The 17,146-nt window shown below is 44.9% G+C and overlaps 1 protein-coding gene across 1 annotated transcript in view; it reads left to right on the forward strand.

Annotated features, from left to right (window-relative positions):
* Positions 1 to 10,560: 10,560 nt before the first annotated feature.
* The window catches only part of TMEM255B (transmembrane protein 255B), a 35,670-nt gene continuing 29,084 nt past the window's right edge, over positions 10,561 to 17,146 (forward strand). The window contains exon 1 of the mRNA XM_019742041.2: positions 10,561 to 10,761. Coding sequence (XP_019597600.2) covers positions 10,707 to 10,761 — 55 coding nt within the window. The 5' untranslated portion in view covers positions 10,561 to 10,706. The remainder of the gene's footprint in view (positions 10,762 to 17,146) is intronic.

Genomic DNA, 17,146 nt, shown 5'->3' on the forward strand with positions numbered 1-17,146 from the left:
CAGGGACACACTGACTGGGAACAGGGGTATAGGCCAGTCCTCACCGCAGCTCTCTCCCCCTGCTCACCTGGGTCCAGGGGACCGGCTCTTCTGTCGGGGCTACCAGGCTGCCTGCTGCAACAGCGACTCTCATTGCTCTGCTCTGGCCCTGCTGGCCTGTCTGGGCTCTGTGCCGACCCACAAGCACATTGTGTGAGTCCTCTGCAGAGAAGCCTTACTCTCTGACCCCTTTTATCCTCCACACCCCGAGCCGGCCAAGGGGGCCTCAGAAACCAGGCTCAAAATCTCTACAGGGTGGCTGGCCTCAGGCACTTGGGCATCTGATTTTGGTCGTTAACACGCCCTGGCTAAAAGCCCAACCAGACATTCCCCCTAGATATACAACTATGATAAGAACATCACCACGGTATTTCTTTAGCAGCCTAATCCCCCAGAGGAGGGGGAGGGTGGTGAGGCGCCCTGGAGGTGCTTCAATCAAAATGGCTGCAGGGCAACTTTTCACTTGTAAAAAACAAAAAATGCAAGTGCTAGTCAAGTGAAAACTGGGTAAAAATAAAAATTAAAAAAGTGAGATGGACTCTCTAGATTGTGACAAGAATATTAGTTGCATTCTTCAAAACCACACATACATGCAGATACATACGTACACACGCACACATATACTTGCACACATATGTACACACATATACATGTGCACACACACAGACATACACATATACACATATACACATGTATACACACACACACACACACACACACACACACACACTTTGCCTTCATTCTCGTCTCTTTATGGCTACCAGATTTTTAAAATTGTTTGCAAAGCCTGTTTGTCAGATTTCGAATTCCAGCGCATCTGGAGTTTGCACACGTCTACTTTGCTCCTTGTTATAGCAAGTCTGTGTGGTTTTATTCTGCTACGCACAGTAGCTAGTCAGTCCCTACTGTTTATACTTATAAATCCCCTTTATTCCAAACCCCTGTCATGCACTTGTTTGAGACTTTGTATATTTGAGTGGAGTTGTGGCCTACGAGAGACCGAGCCACCTTAGAAAGAGGCCATCCCCCTCCACGGGGCAGGCCCTGGGGGTTTATTAAGGTGAATCAAGTGTAATATGGGAGGATATCTGATTAACACAATAACTAACAAAAAACCAGGAAAGGTTGTAGTTAATGCAATAACTGGAAGTCTTTAGGTGCCAAGGGCCACATGAGATGCTACGGAGAAACAAAGATGCACTATGTCTGTTCCTGTTTGTCTTCTGGTCTCCTCAGTTGCACTGTAAGCTACTCCAGGTGAGAGACCTGTTCAGTGCTTCTCTCACGTCCTGCTGTGCCCACCTCTGTGCCAGGTGCTCAATAAATGCCTGCCCAACTGAGGCAGCAGATATTCCCTCTAAGGCCTTGAATGACCTGGCATTTGCTGTAAATTAGATGAAATCCCTTTTCTGGGCCACAGTATCCATTTGGCACTGTGTCAGAGGAGGGCTGCTAAAACAGACAATTCCAATAAGAACCAGCGTCTATAACATATACCTCAAATGTCCAGCATATGATTGGACAGTCACTTGTCACACCAAGAACCAAGAAAACCCCAACTGGAATGAGAAAACACAGTCAACAGTGGCAATGCCGGAATGACACACATGTTGGGATTCTCTGACGATGATTTAAGCCGTCATCATAAAAATGCTTCAGCGAGAAGTTGCAAAATGATCGAGCATATGAAAATGGAGAACCTCAACAAAGAGACAGGACAACGTGAGTGCAGCAAGGTTTGAGTGGGAAGGGCTGTTCCACAGCAGTGTAGGGTGGTGTGGACAGGACGTGCATGAGACTCATAGTTTACCCCCAAAGTCTGCACGGTCCCCTTTTTGGTTGGCCCTTGGGGATGCCCTGGGGAAAGCCCATGGGGGAGGGGGGCAGCCTCATGCTCCCAAGGGCCCAACCAGAGTGAGGGAGACCTTGTTCCTAGGACATTCAGGGTCCCATCTGGTCATTTGAACATGAGTTACATGCCCACGACTTTTCATTTCCTCCTTTATTGGGTTATTCATTATATTCTCATAGCCAGCTGGTTAATTTCTTGCCTACAGTCTTTGTAGATTTGATAAATACATAATTACCTAACATGAGCTAAGCTGAAATGAGCCTTAGAAAGAATGAGTGCACCTCCTTTTCTATCATAACAGGGCCCCCACCTCCTGTGAGTGTTCAGGTATGCAAGTGGGCTTCAATTGAAAATAAAACATACAGACGCAGGCATTAGGCCAGCTAATAGAAGAACAGTTTTGGAAGAAAAACCTCAATTTGAAAACACGAAATTAAAAAAATAATAATAAGATAGGCTCTCAGGTACTACCCAGATAATTTAAAATGAAGATAAGAAGTCTTGATTTGATTTTGTAAAAATCAAACTTCAATTCCCCAATTACAGTGGAAAAATGTTCTTCCAAATTCAACCTTCTTGCTTCCAAGGTAAATGGGCTGAGGGATAAGGTTATGCGTTTTGTGGGGTTTCATGAAAACAGGCGTTGGAGCACTGCAGCCTGGCATTTGACCCGCCCGCGTCTGGGTGGGTCTCAGTGTCCTGCTCCCTGTCCTGTCCCTGTGGTTCCAGGAAAGGTAGGGGGCAGCTGCCTTTCCCTGGCATGTCAGTACTTAATATGTGCCGTGGGCAAGGGGACAGGCCTGCTAGGGGTATGTAGGGTTCTCTCCTTTCAACAGGGAAACCACCAGCCTGCTGAGACGTGCACTTTGCAGGTTGTTTGGCTAAAACAGGAGACATTGGACAAGACTGTGGTTGCAAATCCAAGGCCCGGAAGGGGCTCTTGCTCCAAGGAATCATGGGAAGTCTGGGAGCAAAAGAACCTTGAAACATGAGCCATCTGGGACAATTGAACCTTCCTGCTTGGCTGGGTTCCTTAGAATGATCTGGGAGATCGTGGTTACAAGGCCTTCTAGCAAAGCCCTGAGAGTGTTTTTAATTTAAAAAATTCATGTCTCTGAGAACGTCTCCTGTCTCATTCCTGCTACCTCACCCACCTCACCCGTGTGGATAGACAAACAGGGGCCACCTGCCGTTTCCCTGGCTCCCATCTACATTATTCATTCCCTGAGTGTCATCTCAGGGTTATTTGGTTACAGGAAGGAGTCGTGTTTTGCTGTCTGCATTCCACTAACACTTGGGAGCCAAGAGTCAGGCTCTGTACTCACAGGTTCTTTCAATGATTCGCAACTGCATAGGGGCTGAGCAGCCTGTGGTTCTGGAACAAAGCGGAGGAAGCAAACCATGCCTGTGGCTGACAAATGTGGCTTTACGGTTCTTTTAATCCCTCTCTTTGTAGAGCTGGTAGAGGGCATGTCCTTGGGAGAGACTGTTGACCCCTATCTGCTCAAATAAACAGGTTTTCCTGTCAGACTGAAGTGATGGGTCCTCCAATAAGTGCTCCAGCCAGTGGGGCCAAGAAGGTGAGGGCGCAGGTGAGAGGGGGATGATGTGCTCAGCATGGGCCCCGACCAGGCAGGGAGCAAGTGCTAAGTGGTGCTTGAGAGTCAAGTTTATTCAGTCTTCCTTCAACATGTTTTTTTTTTTTCTTTTTTAAAGAGAGTTTTGTTAAAAAATATAGCTAACAAACAATATTAGTTTCAGGGGTACACAATAATTATTCAACATTTATAAACCTGAAGAAGTGATCACCATGCTAAGTCCAGCAACCATCCGACACCGTACCATGCTATCACAGTATTATTGACTATATTCCCTATGCTGTATGTTACATCCTCATGACTTATTTGTTTTATACCCAGAAATTTGGACCTCTTATTCCCCTTCATCTTTCCCCTCCTTTTTAAATTTTTAAATTACAGTTGACATTCAATATTATTTTATATTAATTTCAGGTGTACAGCATAGCGGTTAGACATTTATGTAATTTAAGAAGTGATCCCACTGACTAGTCTGGTACACACCTGGCACTATATGTAATTATTACCATATCATTGACAATATTCTCTATGCTTTACCTCCGAATGACTATTTTGTAACTACCAATTTGTACTTCTTAATCCCTTATCTGTTTTCACCCTGTCACCCCTGCCCCTCCTATCTCTCATCCCCAACAAATCTAGTATCCATCTGACACCATATATGGTTATTACTATATTATTGGCTATGTTCCTTATGCTGTACCCTACATCCCCATAACTACTTTATAACAATCAATTTATACTTTTCAATCCCTTCCCCTTTTTTCACCCACAACCCCAAAACTCTTCCATCTAGCAACTATCAAAATGTTTTCTGTGTCTATGTGTTTGATTCTGTTTTTGTTTGTTTGTTTGTTTGTTTGTTTTGTTCTTTAGATTCCATATATAAGTGAAATCACATTGCATCTGTCTTTCCCTGTCTGACACTCCACTCAGCACAGTACCATCCAGTCCCATCCATTCTGCCGCAGATGGCAAGAACCTATTCCCTTCCATGGCCGACAATGTTACATTGTATATATGTACCACCTCCTCTTTATCCATTCTTCCATGGAATCCACTGTAAACAGTGCTGCAATGAACATATGGATGCACATGTCCCTCGAAGTAGTGTTTTGGGTTTCTTCAGACAAATACCCAGAAGTAGGATTACTGGGTCCTTTCTCTCTTGTTATAGCCTTTGTTTTAAAATCTGTTTATCTGGTATAAGTATTGCTACCCTAGTTTTTTGTTTGTTTGTTTGTTTTCATTTTCATGAAATAACTTTTTCCATCCTTTTACTTTCCTTCTGTGGGTGTCTTTTTTTAAACTAAAGTTTATTGGGGTGACAATTGTTAGTAAAGTTGCATAGATTTCAGGTGTACAATTCTGTAATACATCATCTATATCCCACATTGTGTGTTCATCACCCAGAGTCAGTTCTCCTTCCATCACCATATATTTGACCCGGTTTACCCTCTTCTACCAACCCCCTCCCTCCTTACCCTCTGGTAACCACTAAACTATTGTCTGTGTCTATGAGTTTTTGTTTCTTCATTTGTTTGTCTTGTTCTTTTGTTGTTTTCAATTTTGTGTACCACATATCAGTGAAATCATATAGTTCTCTACTTTTTCTGTCTGACTTATTTCGCTTAGCATAATAATCTCAAGATCCATCCATGTTGTCGCAGATGGTACTATTTCATCTTTTCTTATGGTCGAACAGTATTCCATTGTGTATATATACCACAACTTCTTTATCCATTCATCTATCAAAGGACACGTTGGTTGTTTCCATGTCTTGGCCACCATAAATAAAGCTGCAATGAACATTGGAGCACATATGTCTTTATGGAAAAATGTTTTCAGATTTTTTGGGTGGATATCTAAGAGAGGATTGCTGAGTCATATGGTAATTCTATTCTTAATCTTTTGAGGAACCTCCACACTGCCCTCCATAGCGGCTGCACCAATCTGCATTCCTACCAACAGTGTATGAGGGTTCCTTTTTCTCCACAGCCTCTCCAACACTTGTTATTATTTGTCTTGTTGATGATTGCCATTCTAACTGGGGTGAGGTGATATCTCATCGTGGTTTTTATTTGCATTTCTCTGATGATTAGTGATGTTGAGCATTTTTTCATATGTCTATTGGCCATTGTAAATTCTGGTTTGGTGCCATTGCTGAATATGGAGATACTCAACAAAAGTCTCAGAGCACACTGAGGCCAGTCACTGCCTGACTCGGGTCTGTTGGACTTGGATAGTTTTCCAAGAAAGAGTGCAATGTGGGCGGGGCTGGCTATTCTTGAAGAAAGTGCCTCAGGTGTTGGGGGAGTTGGGTAGGATGAGGTCCCAGAGAGTTGACAGGATGGAGCTGTGGAGCTCACCAGACCAATCAGATTCAGAGTTGGTCAGATGGGGGCGGGTTCAACACAGGAAAGATGGCGCCTGCCTGCAGGCTGCATGGGAGGAGGATCTCCTTGCAGGGATAGGTGACTGTCCTCCAGCCTTCAACCTGAAACAACACAACTCAGTCTGCCCCGCTTATGTCTCCGACACCCTCCGAGTTACTGTCCCTCTGCTGGAGCCCAAGGTGAGTGCCTCTGAGTGAGTGAATCTGTGCGTGGGCTGTTTAAGAGGAGGTCTGGGTTTCCTACAGCCTTTCATCCCACCCGGATGGTAGGAATTTCCACTATTTTTCACAGCCAGATGTTGTGGGGGCTCCTCTTCCCAGTTCTCTGGGCTGGGGAAGCTGGTTGGGCCTGGGGTTTCTCTCTCCTCTGGGTGGAACCTCTGTGGCTGAGCTATCCCTCCTCGGTCTCAACCACCACACGGAAATTTGGGGTTGGCCAATTCCGTGTCTCCGCCCCTCCTAGGTACTAGTCTCGACTTGGCTTCTTCTTTATATCCTTCGTTTTCAAACTTCCGTTCAAGCAGACTTCAGGTGGTTCTCCAGGTTGATTGTTCTACAGTTTAGTTGTCATTTTAATGTGTTCATAGAAGGAAGCAGGCACAGTGTTTATCTACTTCGCCATCTTGGATCTCTCCCCCAACGTATTTTTATTGCGTGTCTGCCATGAGCTAGACATGGTTCTAAGCAGGGAACAAAAGGGCAGAAGTCCCTGCCCTTGATGAATTTAATAGAATTGAATAGGTGCTGTGGCCATCCCTGCCCACCACCCTCTCACACCTGCTTTTATCCTAATGATGCAAAACTTTTGGTGATTATAGTCCCTGGGAAAGCCCTTCCCTGGCTCTCTCTGTCAGGTGTCCTGGCCAGTTTCTGCTCCTGTAGTGGCCTGGGGCAACCAGAGAGGGTCCCCTCCCCACTGGCATAGGATCAAGGGCTGCATGCATCCCCTTCTTGGGCAGCCTGAGCTTGTATTTTTAAATCACCCCGATTGTGATTTAATTTATACAAAATTCTTTCTAATTCCCATCTCTCGCTCAAGCCAGAGATTCATGGCTTCAAAGAGGGAAGCCTGTGGCACTGTGAATAGGCAAAAATCCTGCAAATCTTTCTGTCTTTGCTTCCTCTAAAGCCTAAACCCAGAAAACTTAGAGGTAGTAACAGAAGGAAGAAAGAAGAGGTCGGCCAGTGCCCAGAGTGGTGAGCCTGTGTCCTGCTTCCCAAGCCAGCTTTTGGTGCAACAGGACCATGTGGTGGCCCCACTACCCCCGGATCCCCATCGTTTCTCTGGGCAAGGAGGAGACAAAGGCATGCTGGCCACAAAAGTCCACCTGAGCTCAGTGGTAGACAGAGGGGCAATGACTGAGGACTGATGGCCAGATGTACCTCCTGTCATACCTGTCCTCCATCTGCCACTGCAACCTAGCACTGTCTAGACTGCAACTTAGGGCCAACCTGGTGTATACATACAGGTGTGCATGTGTGCCCATTTGCCTGTGTGTGCTGACATTCTTGTGGGGCCCACAAGGACAATGGACTGACTGGGGACCCATGGGAAGATGAGTCCCTGCTCCCACAGTTTGGGGGGCAGAGCCAGCCCCTCCTGCCCGTTCCTTCATGCTGGCTCTATGGACAGCTGGGTGTCACCTTGGCCCCCATGCTGGGAAAAGTCTGCCACTAGGCATGAGCAGGATGCAGGAAGACTGATGGGAGGTATTGCCACACGCCAGAGTCGTGAGATTTAATGGTGATTTTTCACCCCTCCAACTTAGCTTTGCTCCTAAGCCTCTGCAACTTTGCCCCACCCAACTCCATCCTCCATGCCTGACACAAACACAACCTCTTCCTTAAACTACTTACCCTCCACTTCTCTCCTTTAGCATACTATCTGTCCCGAAAGCAGTGATTCCCAGTTCCAGCTGCTTATGGACTTACCTGGGAATCTCAAATGTTTTCCCACCTCCAGAGGCTCTGATTGGAGAGGCTCTGATGGAAGATTCCTGAGCCCAGGATTTTTAACAGTTCCCAGAGGGTTCCCATGGGAGGCAATGTTGAGAATCACTGTGTTGGTCTTCAGGGAAGTGTTGAACTCCAAATGGACCACGCCATGCCCGTGGGGATACTGGTTGTTCTCCAGTACAGTAATTGCACTCACAGATGCTACTATCATTGTCTGCTTTGTAGTATAATAGTCTGTTATATTTTCCCATATTTCTCGCTTTCAACTGTAAGGTTCTTAAAGGTCAGGTCTGTATGATTCATTTTTGAAGCTCTCGTAGTATCTTGCATATAGAGGAAATGCAGTAAATATTTGTTGATTGCATGAATGAAAGATTAAATTAAATGTCTATAATCAGGTAAATACATGTTTCCCATTCAGAAGACGTAATTATGCTTTGAAATTGGACTGACCTGGTTTATATCTTGTTTCTGCCATTGACCAGCTATTTTATTTTGGAAAAATTATTTAAATTCTTGGTGTCTCAGTTTTTTTCATCTGTGAAATGGGTATAGTATTGCATGAATTAAATCAGTGTGAGGACAGAATCCCAGAGAGCAGTTTCCAGGCTCTCGGCTTCATGTGGAAAGGTGCTGGCTCGGGTAGTAGATGGTCATCAGCTGTGACTAGTTGGCCATCAGCTGTTACCATTAGCCACTGATATAATTGCTGAGGCGAAGCTAGCAAGCCGGGATTGCAGTTAGCAAGTGGGGTTGATTGACAGAGAAGCAGACATCAGATTGATAGTGTGGCTCTTGCTTCCTGTATCTCCAACCCAGCTGCCAGAGAGAATATAGTGGTATGACTCCCCTATCTATGGCTCAGTTGGTATTCCTTTATGGCCTCGCCATATCCTGGGTTGCGGGAGCGGGACCAGAGACCGCATCCTGCATGACAATAAGGCAGCACTTGAAAAGTGGTGATCGCCATGTGAGGCATACTGTAGGTGCTGTATTAGTGTTAGTCCTATTCCCCCACCCCCAAGTCACCCACACCGTCTGAAGGATGAATCCAGATTGACTCAACACTTCTCGGTAAGAGACTGAGGAGACTTGGCTGTTTCTGGGACCTGTTGCGTCCTCTATTCATATAAGGGAAGTTGTAGGATACTTGAAACATTTATTCAAAGCGGGAGGAATCTGGTATTACGGAGAACAGCATGCATTTATCATGACTGTTTTAATAAGTTTATCTTCTTAATGTCAATAACAATTTGTCCAGTCTCTCTGATTATCCTCAGACTGGTAGAAGACAGATTTCCTCATCTTCTCATAATTACCTTTGCAAGAACTAAATTAAATTACATTTTAAAAATACCCTGATCCCAGACTATCGCTCCCTGCAGAATTCCGCTTGCTACAGGCCTCCTGTGTCGGCCCAAGGTGGGGTATACTCGTTGTCAGTTGGCATAATTGGCACAAGAGTGGATGCACCTCATCCACTTGGTGGTCGTCCTGCTTAGGCTCCTGGGGGAGGCGAAGGGTTCTAAGAAATGAATTCTAACCAATGTCCCTCCCTACAATTAAAACACAGGCTCTGCAGGAATTCTGGATCTGCTTTTGGTCGCACCAATTAACCTCCTGGGACCTCAGTTTTCTCATCTGTGAAAGGAGAATGACACTGATATCAGGGGAGGATGACGTGATGTTTCTGTGAGGTGGGGCCACTCGTCTCCTGGGCACACTTACACCTGCCATGTCTCTTTAGAGCTGTGCTTTCTGAGAGTCTTTGCGCATGTAGCCCTGAAAGAAACTTTACAGAACTTGCCCATTTCATGTTTGCATCTGAAGTTTTCTGTGATAAATTTATTAGTGGGGAAAAGAATACCATGTCTGGCAACACACACATATTTTTAAAATATATTTTCAGCAAAGCTTTGGAACTACAGATCAAACCCATCAGTTCTGGAACACAGTGTAGCGTAGGGTGGTGGACAGGCGCTCAGCCAGCCTGCCTGGGAGGGCTCTCCCAGCTCTTCTACTTAGTAGCTGTGTGGCCTTGGGCTACTGACTTGATCTCCCTGAGCCTCAGTTTCCTCATCCTAAAAGGGCGGTAACAGTAGCACCTCACTTGTAGGGCTGTTGGGAAGGCTACACAAGGAAGGACTTTGAACAGAGCGCTTAGAACAGTGCATGCTGTACTTTATTAAATACACAAATGTACCCTAATTGGCAGAGCCAGTCCTTGTTTTCAAAGCACCCAATCAAATCAGACTTGCTTTTTGTCAGCAAGTGTTACGAATTATTTTTCAATTCAGACAAATGGGTGACTAGGCGTCTCCATGACAACCACTCACTTCTGAATTTACTTCTGTACTGGACGCGGTGGTGGGCACAGACTAGAAATCCAGAAGTATGCGCCATCCTGGGTCTGTCTCTTGCTCCCGGCCTCGCGACTGAACGTCCGATTTCCAGGAAAACCTGAGGCAGCTGGAGGGCTGGGGGGAGGGAAGAAGGGGAGCAGGGTAAGGAGAAGGGACCAAAGGGGTTTGGGGAGGAGACCAGGGCAAGAGGGGGAGATGAGGGGAAGGAGACCGCGGGAAAAGGAAGAATGGGGCGGGGAGGGGGGGAGAGAAGGGAACGGGGTGGGGGGAGTAAAAAGGGGGCATAGGAGGGGACAGAGGGAGGGAAGGGAGCCCGAGTGGGAAGGAAGCTGACTGATACGGACAGCAGGGGCGGAGGAGAAGGAGAAAGAGGGCGGCGCTCTGGGGCGGCAGATTCTGCGGCCACCGAGCACCTCGACTGTCGCTGTCGCACCAGGAGAGCCGACCTCACGCGCGTCGCCGAGGAGCAGCCACCTGGCGCGCCGCGGAGGAGCAGGCCGGGGATGCAGCAGCCGGCGCTGCCAGTGCCCGGGCCCCTGGCCCTGTTGGACACCACAGGTGAGCGCGGAGGGAGCATCTCCCGGCGCCCACGGGTCCCAGCCCGCCCCAGAACGCAGAGCCAGTCCTTCCCGCTTCCTTGGAGCTCTATCTGTGGGACCTGTGCACTGACACAGGCCTGTCATTCACACTCTGTCCCCCTTTCTTCTCTCCTCTGCCTTTTTTTCTGTATGTAGCCCTGAATTTGTCTGTCTCCCTTCCTGTCTCTTCCCTACTAGCTTTCCTTACGAACAATAGAGCACAATACATATGAATGGGACAATCCAAGCTGCACTCCTTTTTGTCTCTTATACCCTAGTTCAGTACCGAAAAATTTCTAGGAAAAAGTTCATTTCAACGAGGCAGGTAGGTTCATCTTGCTTGAAAGTGACAAGGGTGCTTACTGCTTTTTTCGGTGTTATTCTGCCTCCTGCACAGACTTCTCCCCCATAAATTCTCGGAATCTCTAATTCTTTGATTTCCGGAATCAAGCCTGATGCAGCCTGGAAGCCAGGCGAGGGGTGGAGGAGACAGGAAACCTGTTGCACATTCACAGTTTGGGGAGCCGGCCTTGGTTTTCTACCAGGAAGTGGCCAGGATGGGAATAGCGCTGGGTGTGTTTTCCTGAAGGGGAGAGGGCAGGGAAGATTTTGAAAAGAAAAGGAAAAAAAAAAAAAAATAGTTCCACAGTAAGGGATGCTCTGACAGCTGGAATGAGGGATCGGATGATGTCTCCGGGGCCCAGCCGCTTACTCAGATATGATCCAATCAAAAACTGAGGGTGTTTAACTTCACAACCCTGTTTGGAGTATCTCGTTTTAAAAACCAGATTCGTAATGTTGTTTGATTTTAAAACAATAATCAAGGACTCTGGTTTCTTTCACAAACAGGTCTATATCCCCCACTCTCTAAAGCAAAATGCTCTATGGCAAAACTTATTTACATATGTTTTCATCCTCCAGGAAACTAATTACTTATTAGTGATTAATAATAATAACTGTCTGTTATTAACTTGTTATTACTATATTATTACACTGGAATGACTTACATGATGGTTTAAAAATAGCATTTGATTTTGTTTTCTCTTCTGAGGAGGAATTATAAATTAAAAACACACTAGGCATTTGTCTTTCATGTAAAAACAGTAAACATTAGTGTAGCTGAGAGGGATTTAGAGGTATTTTCTACTTATAGTTCTGTGTTCACCACCTTGGGCATGTATTTCATTAAAATCAGAAAAAAGGGAAATTGATGGCTGAGGTGCACATCATTTTGCCTTGGTCTACTTTTCCTGGGACTGTCACTTTCCCTCCATGACTGGGTGTCCCAACATGATTAAAAGAGCTCATTTTTCTAGCAGGCAGACGATGACTTGGAATCCTCCCCAGTCTTTGTGACATCCCCTTTCCCTTTCTGGCTCTACTAAGAGGAGAAAGTGCTAAGGGACAGAGACAGAATCTGCCACCACACTCCACTGCTCCCCCACCCCCCATCCTTGGACTTCTTCCAGACATGACCAGGTTTTCACAGGATCTGTGGTTTAGCAACTCCCACCAAAGCAAGTAGGGGCAGGAAACTGGAGGGTCTAATGAGGAGTGACAAGGTGATATTCTGAGATATTCTGGATAGGATGCACCAGGAAACAGACCGGAGTTTAGAAAAACAGTAAGACAGGTGGGATGTAGCTGTTGTCCCTTTCAAATTCACGTGTCAGAACTGCTCCCCTCAACTCCCAGTTGGAGAAGTACTGGTGAAGAATAACTATGCCATCTTAACATTAACACGACCCATGAAAAATGTAGTCATGAATGCCATAATTAATATGTTCATTATGTTCATAAAATATATTCTGTCACTGGATCCTTCCTTGTAACAGTCTCAAGAGGTGGGTAAAGCAGGTGGTTATCATGATCTCCACTTCTCATATCCGGAAAATTGGAGATCATTCATTCATTCAACATAGGAGATATAACTATCTCCTAGTTTGAACTGGATCTAAGGATCCAGGGCAGAACAAGACAGACACAGCTCCTGCTCTTCGGGAATTCTCCTCTGCTGGGCTCAGAGAGGAGGAATGGCTGCCCAAGGTCACAGAGTTGGTCGGAGCAGGTCCAGAACAGTGGGTACCATCCATACACGCTGCCACCATGGTTATATACCTAATAGTAGATTTTTTAATTAACAGGTCACTGTCATAAGAGTGCTTCGATTGTAACCATGAATGCACGTAATAATATTCTCGCTAATGGGACAGGAGAATTTAGGGAACAATTCAGGTAATTCTAGTTGTCTTCCTCCAATTCAAAACCCCTTTTCTCTCTAAAACCTGATTTAAAATGCATGTCTTATGGCAATTATAGATATCTTATTTATTCTTGAGTTAATTTCTTGTTTTTTTTTTCTTTTTTGCAATATCCTATATTTATAAAGAATATGGTCAGGATTTTTCTTTTTGTTATCTCTGTTTTACCTGGAGTCAAAATATGACAATATGTGTCGTTAGAATAAGCTTGTTCAGAGCCATTCCTTCCCAGTGTCCCATATAAATTATCCTGGCTGTCTTTCTACCTTATATTAACCTTGGAACCTATGGTAGAAATGCTGACAAAAGGGATAGCTCACACCTCCTGCTTTTCATCATGTAACAGTTTCAGAGGAAAAGTCAGACTTGGGAAAAAGTGGTGAAATGGTAAAGTTATATTAAAAATAGTTCATAGAAAGACTTTCATGCGCTCAAAAGAGATAAATGTAATGCTTTACTCTGTGATTGGCATGTCAGAATGTCACTAATGAAATTGGCAAGGGCTGACCAAATGCTGTCAACCTAGTGGATCTGATGATTCTCCCCATTCATCATGCAACGTCCCTGAGGTGATGAATCAAAACAGAGCCATGAGCTTTAAGAACCAGCATATAGTCGAAGGGTTTCTGCAGACAGATTCCCCCAGAGAGCTAAGAGATGAGGCCCATAAAATATTACAGCTGTGATTTGAAGCACATGCTGAGACATCTAGTTAATTATTTGGGGCATAATAGATGTACAATGCACTTAATTTAGAAAAATAGCAAAACAAAATCATTTGAGGAAGAGGGCATTGTCTGATAATTTTATCAAATACTTAGTCCCATAAAATTTAGTTTTAGGCATCCTATTGCTCTTAAAACACATTTTAACAATCAAAACATTGGAATGGGAATTTAAGAAAAAAACAGTCAAGCAAGAATAGCTGAAGAGGAAATGGCACTTATTAAAAGCAATTGGCATTTGTCTCCGTTCATAGATGGAGGTTGGTAAGGGTAATCTGGGAAATGGGAGAGGTTAATTCTCTGGTCATGACTGAATGAGAAAAGAGAGTTAGACTGCTCTGGAAAAAGCTCAAGTCGCTACCCACTTACTAGATAGTATTATCATTAATATGATTATTTTATGAACTTCCACAGTTCACTATGTAGAAGATACATTTTTAACTTTAGTGTCTTTTTTAAAAAATCAATTTACCTACCTTTCTAAAATTAACCAGAGGAGAATTTCACCCATGGAGAGACTTCTTTTTTTTCTCTTTCTCACTCATTCTCAAAGTGACTTTGCCATTTCAGTCCTCTGTTTCCCCAAAGACACCCTAGATCTGCTGCCATCGTCCCTGGAATTACTGATCTATCTGACTCTGGGGCAAACTACCTTATACATATATCCTTGGTCAGACTTTAAACAAATTCAAGAAAAAAAATCATTGTTCTTTGCATGCACATTTCTTTGTAAGTAAGATGCTGTAAATAGTAAACAAGGGAAAATCTACTGTAGGGACCTCCCAGAGCATGTGCGAACGCACTGTTTCCCAAAGAGCATAAACTATCTGCTTGCACTTTGGGCTGTAGGACACTCCTAGAAATGCTTCATTCACACTCAACAATTCTTATATATTTATAATAAAAACTATTAGGAAACAACAATGAAAATAGCAATTTAACAAAAATCAGATAAAGCTATATCCTTTTGCTTGTAGATGAAGAAACTCTTTCCAAAGCTTGTACAAAGACTGTAAGTTTATCTTCTGTTTTGTGAGGTTAAATTTTACTTCAAAACTTTTACTTTCTCCTTAAAAGTAGTTAACCCTGCAATTCCCCTTGTAGAAATTTATCCTAAAAATGTGATTAGAGATGACAGAAAGATTTATACACAAAGATATTTATCATGTGGTGGTTGTTAAAAATATATAGACTTTATTTTTCAGAGTAGTTTTAGGTTCAGAGCAAAATTGAGGGAAAGATACAGAGTTCCCATATCTCTGACCCCACATGCACAGCCTCCCCCATTATCAACACCCCCACCAGAGTGGGACATTTGTTACAATCCATGAGCCTACATTGACAGGTCATTACCACCCAGAGTCCATAGTGTATGTTAGGGTCTACTCTTGGTGGTGTACATTCTATGGGTTTAGAAAAATATATAATGACACGTATCCACCATTACAGTATCACACAGAGTAATTTCACGGCTCTAAAATTCCCCCGTGTTCCACCTATTCATCCCTCCAAATTGTGTTTTAATAATACAAACTTAGAAATAACCCAAAGCTACAACAGTAGGGATAGGTTAACTGATACATCTGTTTAGTGGATTACACTATTATGAATAAGAATTATGTTTAGAAAGCTATCTCAGAAGTTGAACAAATTCTTACAGTTCATTAAATGAAAAAAACAACCAGATTTTTAAACATTTTGGTGCCAATTTAAGAAAGACCATAATGTTATATGGCCACATGCCAATTATGGGTTATGGCGTTATTGCAAATTTTATTTTATTTTTTCCGTATTTTCCTGTATTTTATAAATGTTCTACAAAAAGTAACTACTGCTTTTATGAGCAGAATAAGAACCATATATTTTAAATATAAAGCAGTCTTCCTTTCCCTTGTAAGAATGTCATTATCACTTTGGTAATATTTTCCAACCGCAATTAGGGTTGGTTTTTAGTTCCAAAATATAATGAGGAGTGGCACAAATTCCTGAGGTAACTGAAACAAGTTAGATGTGGGGAGAAAGAAGGGAAGTGTGAAGCTGGGAAGAGAGAAGACAGATGGGGAGATAATCCAAGAATGCTGGAGCTGGAGAGGCTTCAGGATTGCCTGGCAAATGTGCCCCAGCTCCTTCCTCCCGTGTCCGGGGAAGACATAATTAACCAGTCAAGGCACCTCTCAGATACTCTGGCGTACCTCGCGTACCTGGACTTGAGTTAGAACTTCCTCACACTCTCCCAAACAGCAGCAGGTACAGGAAGTGACTTGCTTCTGCTCACATAGCAGGCAGGGCCTGTCCTCTCGATAAGAGTGCGGCAGTGGGCTGGGCACCAGGCCACACAGGGTGATGTTTGGCCAGTGTTCTCAGGACAGAACACGTCAAGAGGGACGGTGGGCCTCAGGATGGCTGTGTTGACTGGAGGGACATGAGGTGGGGAGAATCACTAGTATGTGCTGCGTTCAGAATCATTAGGGGGTGCAGCAGAACCCGTCTCCGCGGGATGCGGCCTGTGGGGTGGTTGTGGGCAGTCAGCGTCATCTCTGCTGCTATGCGTCCACTCTTGCATCCACTCATGGGTCCGTTCCTTACTCTTCCCCTCAATGCTTATTCAGCCAAACCTCCGCAGAAGCTGCCATGGTGGGAGTGGGAGCCCAATGCCAGGGCATGTCTGAAAGGCTTACATGACGGATGTGGCACGTGACTGGCCCCTGGGCGCTGTAATCAGGACAATTTTATGGTTGAAGTGGAGTGGCCTTTTGAAGTGAGGGCCGTGACAGGGCCTAGAGGCCTTATTTACCCAGTGTTCTTGTTGAGGGGTGCACTGTGCCATTGTCAGTGGGCCTCCCCCTTAGGGAAGGCTCTGCCTTTTACTGCATGGCTAGGGCTGCCAGGATGGTCCATCCTCATAGGTGTGAGCCTTCAGAGCAGGTATTATTCTGTCCAACCTTTTTCCTCTGTAGTTTGCTCTCAACACAACAACCACAGTGCTGCAGAAATCAGAAAGAAAGAAAACCAGAGCACCTCCCTCCTCTGCTCAAAACCCTGCAACAGCCCAACTCTCTCAGGGTACAGCTAGGGGCTGTGGACGCAGCGAGAAACCTGTGTTTTTGGGGAGGCAGAGAGAGGAGCGTGTAATGGAAGGAACTCTGGAGCCAGAAGGCTGGGGTTTGAATCCCAGATACTCACACCTGAGCCTGAAGAGGATGGGCCAGGGCATGCAGAGCAGAGCCTTGCAGGTAACCTTGGGGACAGGACACTGTGCAGAGAGGAGCCCCTCCTGCCGCCATCCCACCATCCTGAGGCCCTGGGAGCTGTAGGCAGACCTGGGCCCGATACCTTCTGCTGGCTGGTTGGGAGCTGGTGGTTTATAATCGTAGTGAGT

Source organism: Rhinolophus sinicus, linkage group LG04, assembly GCF_036562045.2.
Source record: "Rhinolophus sinicus isolate RSC01 linkage group LG04, ASM3656204v1, whole genome shotgun sequence".
Taxonomy (NCBI): domain Eukaryota; kingdom Metazoa; phylum Chordata; class Mammalia; order Chiroptera; family Rhinolophidae; genus Rhinolophus; species Rhinolophus sinicus.